Source organism: Neoarius graeffei, chromosome 25 (genome assembly GCF_027579695.1).
Source record: "Neoarius graeffei isolate fNeoGra1 chromosome 25, fNeoGra1.pri, whole genome shotgun sequence".
NCBI classification, from domain to species: Eukaryota; Metazoa; Chordata; class Actinopteri; order Siluriformes; family Ariidae; genus Neoarius; species Neoarius graeffei.
In genome coordinates, this window is record NC_083593.1 from 35108746 (window position 1) to 35123446 (window position 14701).

A 14701-nucleotide genomic window follows, 5' to 3' on the forward strand; every position below is an offset into this window, starting at 1 on the left:
AAGTGTGCATGTGACAAATAAAGGTTCCTTCTCCTTCTATTAGAATGTTATTTAGTAAGCAACTAATTTTATTTGTCTCTTCATTATGGACAGAAACAGGCAGTGTAGCCTGGTTATAGTTGATCAATAAGTGATGGATTTTACATTTCAGTAATTAAGAGTATTTTATTTGGCATTTCCCTTGATGTAGTCTTGCATCCGCTTCTCTTATCCTTAGGGGAAGGAGATAAGATGTGAGGAAAGAAAACAAAAGAGTTGAACCAAGGATGTAGAATTAAAGAAATGAGAAACAATACATGAAAATTACATGCAAAATCTCTTCACCTGTTTTAACATAAGCTTTCTGTAAATCATCTTTCCACATTACTTAAGATAAGATTAAACTTCATTCATCCCTCAGTGGGGAAATGTACATGTTTCAGCAGCTCACAGATAGAAAAGAGTCAGGAATAGACAGTAACAAAAAATAAAACAAACAAACAAACAAAAAGCAATAGGAAAAATGTATATCTATGAATAAAAAAAAGTAAAAAAAAAAAAAAGTAAAAACATGGGCCATGTATGTAATGTACACAGCAAAATAAGAATGGAACTTAAATAAAACTAATACTTCAGCTGAAATAGAAATATCGCACAAATAAAATACTGGCAACTGAAATAGAAATACAGTGCCTTGAAAAAGTATTCATCCCCCTTGGTGTTTGTCCTGTTTTGTCGCATTACAAGTTGGAATTAAAATGGATTTTTGGACGGTTAGCACCATTCAATTTACACAACATGCCTACAGCTTTCAAGGTGCAGATTGTTGTTTTATTGCGACACAAACAATAATTGAAAAAGATGAAAAAACAGAAATCTGGAGTGTTGATAAGTATTCACCCCCGTTCATATGAAACCCCTAAATAAGAGCTGGTCCAACCAATTCACTTCATAAGTCACATAATTAGTTGATTAAGATCCACCTGTGTGCAATCAAAATGTCACTTGATCTGTCACATGCTGTCTATATAAATCAACCTGTTCTGGAAGGACCCTAACTCTGCAACGCTACTAAGCAAGCAACATGAAAACCAAGGAGCACTACAAACAGGTCAGAGACAAAGTTGTGAAGAAGTATAGATCAGGGTTGGGTTATAAAAAATATCCCAAAATTTGAATATCCCAGAGAGCACCATTATAGCAAAATGTAAAAAATATGGCACCACTACAAACCTGACAAGAGAAGGCCATCCACCAAAACTCACAGACCAGGCAAGGAGGGCATTAATCAGAGATGCAACAAAGACACCAACGATAACGCTGATTGAGCTGCAAAGATCCACAGTGGAGATGGGAGTACCTGTCCATAGGACCACTTTAAGCCATACACTCCACAGACTGGAGCTTTATGGAAGAGTGGCCAGAAAAAAGTCATTGCTTAAGAAACACATTTGGAGTTTGTCCAACAGCATGTGGCAGACTCCCCAAAAACATGGAAGAAGATTCTCTGGTCAAATGAGAGTAAAATTGAACTTTTTGGCCATCGTGGGAAATGCTACTGTATGTGTGGTACAAACCCAACACCCTGAGAACACCATTCCTACAGTGAAGCATGGTGGTGGTAGCATCATGCTGTGGAGATATTTTTCATCTGCAGGGATAGACAAGCTGGTCAGGACTGAAGGAAAGATGGATGGCACTAAATACAGGGCAATTCTGGAGGAAAACTTGTTTGAGTCAGCCAGAGGTTTCAGACTGGGACGAAGGTTCACGTTCCAGCAGGCCAATGACTCTAAACATACTGCTAAAGCTACACTGAAGTGGTTTAAAGGGAAACATTTAAATGTCTTGGAATGACCTAGTCAAAGCCCAGACCTCAATTCAATTGAGAATCTGTGGCATAACTTGAAGATTGCCGTACACCAACGCAACCCATCTAACCTGAAGGGGTTGGAGCAGTTTTGCCTTGTGGAATGGGCAAAAATCCCAGTGGCTCGATGTGCTAAGCTAATAGAGACATACTCCAAAAGACTTGCAGCTGTAATTGCAGCAAAAGGTGGCTCTACAAAGTATTGACTTTGGGGTGGGGTGGGGTGGGGTGGGGTGGGGATGTAATACCTATGCACACTCCAGATTTCTAGGTTGTTGTTTTTTTTCATCTTAATTATTGTTTGTGTCACAATAAAACAACAATTTTTACATTTAAAGTTGTAGGCATGTTATGTAAATCAAATGGTGCTAACCCCCCAAAAAATCCATTTTAATTCCAGCTTATAATGCGACAAAACAGGACAAACACAAAGGGGGATGAATACTTTTACAAGACACTGTATTGCATCAGGTAGTGAATGTTGTTGCATAGCCTAACATGACTAATGAGGATGGAGTATGCATGTAAAGTAACCAATAAATGACCAAAAAAAAAAAGACCACAGGCTATGAACATAATTGTACACAACAATTATGAGAATGAGAAATCTCATCTCATCTCATTATCTCTAGCCGCTTTATCCTTCTACAGGGTCGCAGGCAAGCTGGAGCCTATCCCAGCTGACTACAGGCGAAAGGCGGGGTACACCCTGGACAAGTCGCCAGGTCATCACAGGGCTGACACATAGACACAGACAACCATTCATACTCACACCTACGTTCAAATTAGAGTCACCAGTTAACCTAACCTGCATGTCTTTGGACTGTGGGGGAAACCAGAGCACCCGGAGGAAACCCATGCAGACACGGGGAGAACATGCAAACTCCACACAGAAAGGCCCTTGCCGGCCCCGGGGCTCGAACCCAGGACCTTCTTGCTGTGAGGCGACAGCGCTAACCACTACACCACCGTGCCGCCCCAGAATGAGAAATGAATAAGAAAATACTTGCCAATGAAAAGGATATTGTACCAAATAGTAAAATTGTTGTACAGCATGAGTAGATGACGGTGATGAGATGCAAATAAAGTGACACATTTTCTGACAAATTACTTGATAAAAGATTTATGCAAGGCTTATGAATGAATTCTCAGTGTCTATAGCTACCTTTTACTTACCCTTTATGCTGAATCATTTTGTAAGTCAGCATACCTCATTTCACCTCTCATCCTCTGGTGATCACACAACACACGCAAAAGCACATACACAGAGGAATATTTCTTTGGGGATTACTTTCCTCTACAAACAGCGTGTCAACAGAGCTTCAGTGCTCCTGTTCACTTTAGGTGCTCATCTGTTTAAAAATCCAATCATCTATCACACGGGAATAAGGAATAAAAGCAGAACAAATACAGGTTCTAGTTTTGATATGAATTAAATATTGAGGGAAAGGATATGGTAAAGAAATAACCGAACTGGAAATGAGTGGAAATGCATCACATTCTAGTTTCATCAGGTAAGAATCACATGTTTCTATAATGTTCTCCTGGTATGTTTTATTGTCAGATACAACTTACTTAACTGGCTCAATCTAATTTCCTATGTTCCTACATTAAGTTTGAAGATTTTGATGTATTTTCTCAATTAAGATTTAAAGTTTAGTAAACATTTGTAGGTACTGTAGTTGAATATGAAACAGAGACTCCACAGATAGCCCTGAATCCACAGTACGGGACTGCAAAGCAGGAGGTGAGATGGGGTGTGTGACTGTGATCGAGCCTGTGGTGGGTTTGCATGCCTTTGCTACGTTTATGACCTACCCGCTACTACAGCAGTATGTCTACAGAAGACTATGGGAACAGTTGAATGGTTCTCCATTCCCTATCAATATAAACCAGTCTCACTGCTCCAACAACTACACCAATCTGAGTATTCATCAGGTAGGATTCACACACAGCCCTAAGGCTTTCCCTGTCATCTAAAGATTACTTTGTCGCTTTGGAAACTTTTTTATATAGTATATCGGTAAAAGATGAACGGGGTTTGCACCGTTATACGGTCGACAGTATAACAACAGTACAACATTTTAGACATCAAAATAGACATATATAAAGAACAAGTAAATAAAAAGTTCAAATGGAAAGCCAACTTAAAGTGGCATTCCACCATTGGATGTATTTTTTTGGCATAAAATACAATATATTTTATGACAACATGACTAGACAGAGAAATCTTTTAGCTTCAAAATGATATATCAAACATAATTTTTTGACAACGACAAGTATATTAATTTTGCGACCAAAGTCACCTACCCTTTTAATTTCCGCGTGGTAGTGAAACGTGATGTCATCGGCAGGTTCCCCTTCTTGTGTACCACGTCACGTGGCACATATTATCAGCAATGGCGGATAGAACGCGATAAAAATAATACCAATAAATCTAGCTAATACCAATAAATCTAGCTAACTGAAAGATTAACTCAAAATTTTTCGCAATTTTTTTGGCCCCCATATACGAGGAGAAATGACTCTCTCACTTTGGGGGTTTCCTGGTCTAAAAATAGACCGACACGTGGTACACAAGAAGGGGAACCTGCCGATGACATCACGTTTCACTACCGCGCGGAAATTAAAAGGGTAGGTGACTTTGGTCGCAAAATTAATATACTTGTCATTGTCAAAAAATTATGTTTGATATATCATTTTGAAGCTAAAAGATTTCTCTGTCTAGTCATGTTGTCATAAAATATATTGTATTTTATGCCAAAAAAATACATCCAATGGTGGAATGCCACTTTAAGCAAAAATTCATGTCCAAGAACTGCTTACAAAATGGATAAACAACAGTTGTCAATGTAACAGGACATTTCAATGTAATATGGACATTTCAAAACAAAAAAAGTTGAGTTTTTGTCACTTAATCTAATTTTAAAATCATTTAAATCCAAACAAACAAGGACAACGTGGTCGGATTTCATTTGAATAATTTTTAAGGCAAGACCGATAACACAAACCTAACCATTTATTTATTTATTTATTTAAATGCAACTAAGAGTTCATGTTGAGACCATATGGATTAAATCATGTTAAATGTTTTTCCCTTTATTTTCATCATCTTTGTCTTCAACCCATACCAAGCACTTTCAATCCATTTATTCTCTGAATGTTTACTCCAGAGTAATTCCTCTATATTATGTAAATATTATGTGTTCTTAGGATATTTAAAAAATACAAAGCCAAAATTCCCTTGTTATTGTGCCCATATGAGCTCAGATTTAGAACCAGTTCTGCAAAGTGATTGTACACAGGCCCTTTTGGTGTTGTAATTATTAGTCACTTGATCTCTTTACAGTCTAAGCTAATCCAGTGCACTTGGTTGTGTCACAGGCTGTGCAGAGAGAGACGTCTCACTTCCTCATCCAGACTGAGCTGTCCTTCCTCTTTCCCAGTCTGGTCTCCTCACTGTTTCTGGTGTCATACAGTGACTCTCATGGCCGCAAGGTGGCGATGGTGCCTCCTTTGGTGGGCAGTCTTCTCTTCACATTCACTTACTTCATAGTGAGCAAATACTCTCTCAGCTTCAGCTACCTTCTGTGTGCTGCTTTCCTTGCTGGGCTTTTTGGGGGTACAAGCACTCTGATTGGAGGCTGTTTCTCTTACATTGCTGACTGCTGTGGAGAAGACTTGACTGAGAAGAGAAAAAGAGAGAAGACTGTTCGAATGGCCCGTCTAGACATGGTTCTAGGTGTCCTGTCTGGTTTAGGCTCCCTTTGCACTGGGTTCTATATTCAAGCTGCTGGCTTCAGCTGGCCTTTCCTTTCAGCATCCATACTCCATCTGCTCACCCTTATTTATGTGCTGGGGATTCTGAAAGAGCCTCAGGGTCCTTCAGTACAAAATCTGACCCCTAACCAGAGTTCTTCAAGCCACAGGGCAGTTGCTGAGTCTCCTGATCTAGCCAGGCCTCAGGTCATGACCAGGCGCTTTCATGGAGTCTACCTGCTTTTTGCAGCTTCTACAAGGAGACGAAATGCAGTACTGCTGCTCATCCTGAGTGCCTTTGTCTTCTACAAGGTGATCAAAAAATAGCCAAGTAATCTCACTCTTAGTTTGGATTTCATGATTGATACACAAACCTCTATCATCCTTCACATAGTGTTTCAAACTATACCTTTCATACAGCAAAATAGTCAAAAGGGTGTAGAATTGAAATAAAGCAATTCCAATCAAATATACTGTATATGGCATCAAAATTAAAGTGTGGTGAAGTTAAATGAGCAAATGTAGTGTAGAGAATATTGAACACACCTTTTAAAATAATTTTTATTGTTGGTTAAGCTCCTAATTGCTTAGCATGAATCTCACATTCAAACAGTTTTATAATTTTCAATTATTGCCTCATTGGCTCAATCCAAGGGTAACACACAAAAATAGCAAGGTAGTGTTTTATTTATATGCTGCAAAATGTCATGCCAGTGTAAAAAATTGATTAATTTAGTACTTAATCTCACAGTTGTCATTATTGATAATAATTTGGCATTACTTTATTGTTTTATTGTTTCTGTAAATAGAGTTATTGCTGTTAGTATTGTTATTATTCCTCAGATGTCCAAATTAGGTGCCATGCCCATCTTTCTCCTGTATGAGCTGAATCCTCCGCTGTGTTGGAGTGAGGTACTCATTGGCTACGGATCTGCTCTTAACACTCTGATCTACCTGAGCAGTTTTGCTGGTGTGTCATTGCTGTCACGATGGTTGCCTGATGCTCACATCACCCTGCTTGGACTACTGAGTCTGGCCACTGGCTTCTTCATGGCCACCTTTGCCAAGACCACACTGCTTATGTTTCTGGGTGAGTTAAAGAAACTAGTGAGAGAGAACGGAGATGGATGGATAGATAGATATCATAAAAAACAAGTTTGAATCTTATTTGATGCTAACCAGTAAGGTTGATACACACACCAAGCTTATTACCTACACCAACTTTGTTGAAGGAGGTTATGTTTTTGCCTCCGGGTTTTTTTTTAATGTGTGTTTGTGGGGCGGCACGGTGGTGTAGTAGTTAGCGCTGTCGCCTCACAGCAAGAAGGTCTGGGTTTGAGCCCCGTGGCCGTCGAGGGCCTTTCTGTGCAGAGTTTGCATGTTCTCCCTGTATCTACGTGGGTTTCCTCCGGGTGCTCCGGTTTCCCCCACAGTCCAAAGACATGCAGGTTAGGTTAACTGGTGACTCTAAATTGACCGTAGGTGTGAATGTGAGTGTGAATGGTTGTCTGTGTCTATGTGTCAGCCCTGTGATGACCTGGCGACTTGTCCAGGGTGTACCCCGCCTTTTGCCTGTAGTCAGCTGGGATAGGCTTCAGCTTGCCTGCGACCCTGTAGAACAGGATAAAGTGGCTAGAGATAATTACATGAGATGTGTGTTTGTTTATTTGTCTGCTCCCAACATAACTTAAAAAGTAGTGAATGGATTTTGATGAAATTTTGAGGAAAGAAGGGTCATGAGCCAAGGAACACCTGATTAGATTTTGATGTAAATCCGATTATGTTTGTGGATCCAGGATTATTTTGCCTGTTCCCAGTGTAACTCAAAAAGTAATGAATGGATTTTGATGAAATTTTGAAGAATGGTGAGCCATGGGCTAAGGAACGGTTGATTAGATTTTGATGCTAATCTAAAGATGTGGCTTGGCAGAGGTATGCACTCTACCAAGTGTCCTTCAGTTTTTTTTCTGCTGTTGCTTCTGGTGTAAAACGTACTTACTGCTCCAGAAAAGCTGCCTGTACCCTTGTACCACTGGTTTGTTTGTTTAAGGAAACTCATAAGGTTTCCTTAATATTCTCATTTAGTTCCCCATTAGGTTAGGTTATGTTTTTGGGAGCCATTTAATAATGTTCTGGTTAACAAAGTGAACACTTTTCGAGAAATATTCTCTTCATATCTCAAAGTTCACCAAAGATTGTTTTAGAAATGTATTTTGCTGTATACAGGCTAATGGTCCAGGTATACATATTGGGCCTACCAATGGCCCATTTACATAGAGATGACAAGAGATAGAGGACTGTTTAAAATATTTCACCAGTCAAAAGGAAATGTGGATCAATAACTATTATGTACTACAGAAATGATTGACAAAATAAACAATCCAACAATTATTATTTAGGCTATAGATAAATAATTTCACTGGTTTTATTTCAATGTAATATAAACTCTCAGTGGGCTTGCATACTCTCTCTATGGATCTGGGAACCAGTAGTTGTTAATTGAGTATCCCTGTTCAGGTTGCATACCCATTTAAATTTTGTTTTCCTGTTGCATTGGAAATAGTGCAGGTAAACTCATATCTTTGCTTCATACAGTCCTATTGATTCATATCTAATACATAAACTTAATTTAAAAAGCAGGTGGACAGTACAGAAAACTGTATCAAAGCATGAGAAATGCAGAAAGTGTGCAGCAGTAATGTGCTGTGTCCTTGCAGTGCGACTTCCTCTACTCCTGTCCATCATGCCTGCTCCTGTGATGCGCTCCATGATGTCCAAACTGGTGCTGAGCTCTGAACAAGGTAAGAGAGTTTTGCATGTTCTCCATGTTCCTGGTGGTTTCTTTCAGGTTCTCCAGTTTCCTCCCACTGTTCAAAATCATGCAGATAGGTAGATGTTATGCTAAATTGCCCTGAGGGGCGAGTGAGTGTGCACATGGTGCCCTGTGAGGGACTGATGTCCGATCTGGGGTGAATTGTCCCGCCTTACTTCCAGTGTTACAGGATTTGGTGCTTATGGTGGCCGAGAAAGGCCACAAAACTTCCCAATTAAGACAACACTTCCAAATTAAGACAACACTAGCAAATGCAGAAAACACATGCATCAACTCAGCGACGCATAGTTCCATCACAAAACATCTTGCAAATTGAGAAAACGATTGCAAGCATAGATAATATAAACAAATTTAACCTACAGCACATGCAACAATTTGATTTGAGAACATGTCTACTGCAAATTCAGACAACACATACAAAACAGAAACAGCCACAAAACAGTGGAAGTAGCCACAACACAAAGAGGGCTTTCCACCTACAGGACTGACCGACAGACCCTTCAGTGCTTTGCAGGATGACTCAATTTTATTTAGCTATTGCTTTGTTGGCTGGTATCAACAAGACATGGTCACAAAAGACAAGGCCAAAAACCAACATTTGATGCCTGTGATCTTTAGGCCCTCAAGCGACACTGCATTAAAATCAGACACAATTCTGTAGTGGAAATGGCTGCATGGGCTCAGGAATACTTTCAAAAACCATCGTCTGTGAACACAGTTTGTCACTGCATTCATAAATGCAAGTTAAAACCAGATATAACCAGAATCCAGAAACACCACCACCTTCTCTGGGCCCAAGCTCATTTATGATGGACTGAGGCGAAGTGGAAAATTGTCCTGTGGTCTGACGAATTGAAATTTTAAATTCTTTTTGGAAATCATGGACACTATGTCCTCCAGACCAGTGTTGTTTTTGTTAACGATGACGATGACAAAATTATTTTGTTAACACACCTTTTTTTCATGACTAAAACGAGACAGTGATGAGCTAAACATAACTCTTTGATCACGAAAATATGATGAGACATATCGGTTTTCGTTGACGAGACGAGATGAAAATGTTAGTGGGTTGGCTATAGGACTATCAAAATGCATGGTGTTTCTTCCAGTGGTGCGTGCAATCTGTCTGCCAAATGCTGAAAATATCAGCAATGCACCTGCATCCTGTCCTTGTTTGGTCACGCCCACCACCAGGCATGCACGGGCACAGTGCACACCGGGGCAGCCACACACAGTTCATGGACCATGTCGGCGGCAACACCAGCACAAGGACTTGGTGGGCGGAAAAGACGTGATGATTTATGGACATACTTTACACATAATCCAGCAGAAAATAAAACAGAATGCCTTGTAGTGGGAGACAGAGGTACACGCTGTGGCTATAAACTATGTGGCAAGAATATGACCAACCTCAAGAGGCATCTAAAGGCTCACCATGCTGCTATTTCTGCGACGGTAAGTTAACATTGCAAGAAGTCCTGTTAACAAATCATGTATACGTTTGCTAACTTTGGTTAATGTCACTCAACAATCGGTCTCTGATGAATTGCCTATGAAGTTTTCCAAAACACCGTGACCTGGCGAAAATGAATGGGACCGCTAGCTTCATGCTAAAGTTGGCTTAGTTAAGCTAACTTAAATTCAATTAACATGTCATGAGTAAAACTTGTCCTGCAGGGATTTTTGGTGGGACAGCAACTGAATGCTTTGTCACATATTGACCCATATTTGAGTTACTGTGAAACATATGGGGTGAAATGTAGCTTTTCAGACCTGTTGCTGTGCCTTAATATGTCTAAATGAGCAGCAGCACACCTGGCTACTCTAACGTTAGCAGCATGTTTGGCCATCATATTTACATTAACGGACAGTGTGGTCATCTTCTAGTTGTGTGTTCATCATGACATGTTTGTGCTCTATCAGCGCATTGCGACATGTTAAACAGAGGCAGAAACACGAGTCTGTGAACAATGGAGCATGCACACTAGACAGCGTTTCTGTAGAGAGCATGCACACTAGACAGCGTTTCTGTAGAGAGCATGCACACTAGACAGCGTTTCTGTAGAGAGTATGTTATGCACAACCTGTCAACCTCGATTACAATTTCCTATCTCTGTAGTGGCCTAATTTAAATTAATTATTTTTTCGACTAAAATGAATGACTAAAACTGGACTAAAACCCTTTTAGTTTTCATCGACTAAAACTAGACCAAAACTATCAAGGATAGAATTGACTAAAATGTGACTAAAACTAATAAGCATTTTGTCCAAAAGACTAAGACTAAAACTAAATCAAAAATGGCTGCCAAAAACAACACTGCTCCAGACCAGCCTTTCTCAACCAGGGTGCCACGGCACCCTGGGGTGCTGTCTGGCTTCATTAGGGGTGCCATCAAAAATATATATATTCTAACATTGAAATAAATAAAGGGTTGTTTTACAATCAGGGTACAAAGTTTGTGTCACAGGGGTCCAAAATTCAAATTGATTCAAACTGGTTCTTGTACCAGTTTTTAAGTGAAGGACAAGTTAAAGAACAGATTTCAGGTAATTTTTTGACATTGTGTATGGTAGTTTTGTGTAATCTGCTATAAGATAAAGAAGATTAAGTGTAGCTTTAAGCAGGGCTGGTTGAAACAAATGAAGTGATTCTTGGAGAGGACATTTTTTTTGACAATTCAGAATCCACTACTTCCATAGTGCTTTTAAATATAAGGCTGTAAGCTTTGTGTTAGTTGTCTCTAATATTAATGTCCCAATATCTTGACCACATTTTAGGATGAAAAATAATCATTTTAGATATGTTATTTTATATTGAAAAATTAGCTGTCTTGGAGAGGACATTTTTTGACACAATTACATACTAATTTGATCAAAATAGTCTGAAAACTTACTGGCATTCAACATTAAAACTTAACTATGTTTCCAATGATATGGAACCAAATATTTGTTTTATGGTATAAAGAATGATTTAAGTGCATCCCTTTTGGAGCTACCTGTGGTCAAAGTAGCACTTTTTCTAAATGACACGAGTAATTTTGCTAAATATGACATATTGCCATACATTCACCAAAAATAACGTTATCACCAAATTTTTTTGGCATGGTAAATAGAGCTATCACAGGGCTACAATAAACAACCAAGTTTATTTAGTCAAGCCTTTTGATATTGAAGATAATAAGTGTTAAATGTGATTTTTAGCTTGCGTACCCTGATTGTAAAACAACCCTAAAATGAATTAAAATTCCAAAAAATGATAGTTACACTAATGCAGATCATCGCCGCCTCATGCATCATCAAAATTTGTCTCACGGCCCCCTTTCCCATGTCACAACGTCACTGCCGGGGTCAGCGTATGGTCAGCGTGACTGCGTATATGTTATATGGGGGTGCCTTGAGAATTTGCATACTTCTGAAGGGTGCCGTGACTGAAAAAAGGTTGAGAAACACTGCTCCAGACTAAAGAGGAGAGGGACCACCTGGCTTGTCATCAGCAGACAGTTCAAAAACCAACACCCGTGATGGTATGGGGGCATTATTGCACATGGCATGGTTAACTTACACATCTGGGAAGGCACCATTAATGCTGAATGATATCTAAAGGTTTTGGAGCAACATGTTGCCTTCCAGATGATGTCTTTTTCAGGGAAGGCCTTGCTTATTTCAACTAGACAATACTAAAACACATTCTACACATATTACAACTGCATGGCTCCATAGTAAAAGAGTCCAGGTGCTAAACTGACCTGCCTACAGTCCAGACCCGTCTCCCATTGAAATCATTTGGCACATTATGAAGTGCAAAGTACAAAGAAGACTCCGAACCATTGACCAACTGAAATTGTATATCAGGCAAGAATGAGAGAACATTTCACTTTCAAAACTACAGCAACTGGTCTCCTCAGTTCCCAAACATTTACAGAGTGTTATTTAAAAGAAGCGGTGATGCAACACAGTGATAAACATCCCCCTCTCCCAACTTTTTTGAAACGTGTTGCTGGTATCAAATTCAAAATGAGCATATTTAAAAAAAAAAACAATAAAATCTCAGTTTCAACATTTGCCATGTTATATTTATACTTTGAAAAAAGTACAATGAAATATAGGGTTTCCATGATTTCTACATCATTGTCAGATTGCAGGCACTCACGGATGTATGTGCAGGGGAGAGCGGGGTTGCAAACAGGAAGCATAGCCAAATCAGCAAGCAAACTCGTCAGAAAGCAGGCAGGGGTCGGTTGATCGGCAAACAGGATATCAGAGAGCAGACAGGAGAGGATAATGGGAAAATGTAGCAAAGGTTCAATAACTAAGAGGCAGGCTAGAAAGGCTCAGTACGACTGGAAAGACACAGAACGATACTTTGCACTGAAGATGTGTGAGGGAGAGGCTTTAGTGGCGTTGCTGATTGATGGTAAATGAGTGACAGCTGAACTCAATAAGACAGAGACAGGGGGCGCTGTGAACCTTGGGCATTGTAGTCTTGGGAAGCCGTTTGTAGTTTGATTGGCGTTATGACTCACAACACCATTACTAACAATCATCACATTCTGTTTTTATTTATGTATTAAACATTGTTTCAACTTTTTTTTAATTGAGGGTGTAATTCAGTATGCAGATTTTAAAATGCTTGTAACCTGTAAAATTAACGATATAGCAAAATTAGTTATCATATAAACTACTGACATAAATGAAGTATTTATGTCAGTATTTCACATACTGTGGAAATATAAATGTTATCGATGAAAAATATCTTTTTATAAACTGCAAAATGCCAGTTACAAGCAAAATTACTATGTTTGCTTGTGGCATCTGGCCTCAATCACTAAATGACACTTGTAATTAGCTTGGCCTTGGAACTCAATATCAGAAACAAGCCAATAACATAAGATAATAATAAAATAATCAGTACTGATCCACAACAGTCAGTGAGATGTAATATGGACTTAGCACTGAGAAGATTGGTGCAAAGGATAGACTTTGTCAGCTCCATTCCTTCTTCTTTTATGTATTTTTGCACGGAAGAACAGAAATCTGCTACTTCTCCAGATGGCTATCCATGTGTCTTTCTATCTCGCTCTACACCACATCTATAGGTGCTGTGTTTGCATGTATGGCCTTTGTGGAAATGTTGAGTATGGGTGTGGCATTCCCAGTGTTCAGTAGCATCTATGCTGCTACCATCTCCTGGTTCCCTGGGTTCATATTCCTTCTAGCTGCTGGTTTTACTTTAATACCAGCATTACTGATTGGGTGAGTTAACAAATCAAAAGTCTGTTTCTCGTTTATTCAAAATGTAATCATGCCTTCTGTACAAAAATGTTATTTAACATGCATTGTTTTTGCTTATGCAACAGTGCTGTTGAATTCTCGAATCAGAGTGCTCAGAAGGTGTTGCTCATTTTTCTGTAGCTGCAGCCAATAATAGTGCAGGTTTATATGAACATACTTCTTCTAAGGCTCATAATAAACAGATAAAAATTATTTAAAAAAAGAAAATGTATTATTATATGATTAGATTACTTTATTACATTATTATACATTATAATAATCATACTTTCGCCCATAGTCAGCTGGGATAGGCTCCAGCTTGCCTGCGACCCTGTAGAACAGGATAAAGCGGCTAGAGATAATGAGATGAGATGAGATGAGATAATAATCATAATTTTTTTCCACATAACAACACTCTCCTTCATGCTTTATTCCTTCCATGTTAAATATCATATGAAATCCATCAGTATTCAACATACAAAATGTTCCTCTAAATATGTTCTTTAGTGCTATGCTCTGGCTGCGACTGGACATGGAGGAGGAGTCCAAAATCCTGACCTCTGAAGATGACAATGAGGACAGCACAGGACCTGAGACACTTCACCAGCATAATTAATGAAACACAGTTACTCAAAATATATTGCACTTTGGAACATAAGCACAGCATTAATGATGTTAAAATACCATATGTTTTAGACCTTGATTCTGAAACTCTGAAAATCTTTCAGTCATTCATTTCATTGTGGCATAATATTGATGGACAGTGTCACTGAATATTTTGAAATAATTAATACGTGGACTGTTTCTTCTATTTCATGAAAGGAAGGGTAAATAGTTTATTTTTGAAGTTATGAGGTTGTTGGATATGACAAACGATGCACGATTCTAACCCACCCCCAACCCCCCAACCAGTCCATCAGGCAATGCACATTAATCTGTTTTGGAGGGACTGCTGAAGGGAGGGAGGGGGTTGGAAATCAAAATCTAGC

General features: G+C 39.1%; 1 protein-coding gene across 1 annotated transcript; it reads left to right on the forward strand.

The window, feature by feature from the left end:
• Positions 1 to 3601: 3601 nt before the first annotated feature.
• On the forward strand, positions 3602 to 14391 carry slc46a3 (solute carrier family 46 member 3). The gene is made up of 6 exons (XM_060909459.1): positions 3602 to 3787; positions 5234 to 5920; positions 6452 to 6698; positions 8326 to 8409; positions 13538 to 13694; positions 14220 to 14391. Exons 1-6 carry the CDS (start codon positions 3602 to 3604, stop codon positions 14326 to 14328), a joined length of 1470 nt encoding a protein of 489 aa, XP_060765442.1. The 3' UTR covers positions 14329 to 14391.
• The last annotated feature ends 310 nt before the right edge of the window (positions 14392 to 14701 follow it).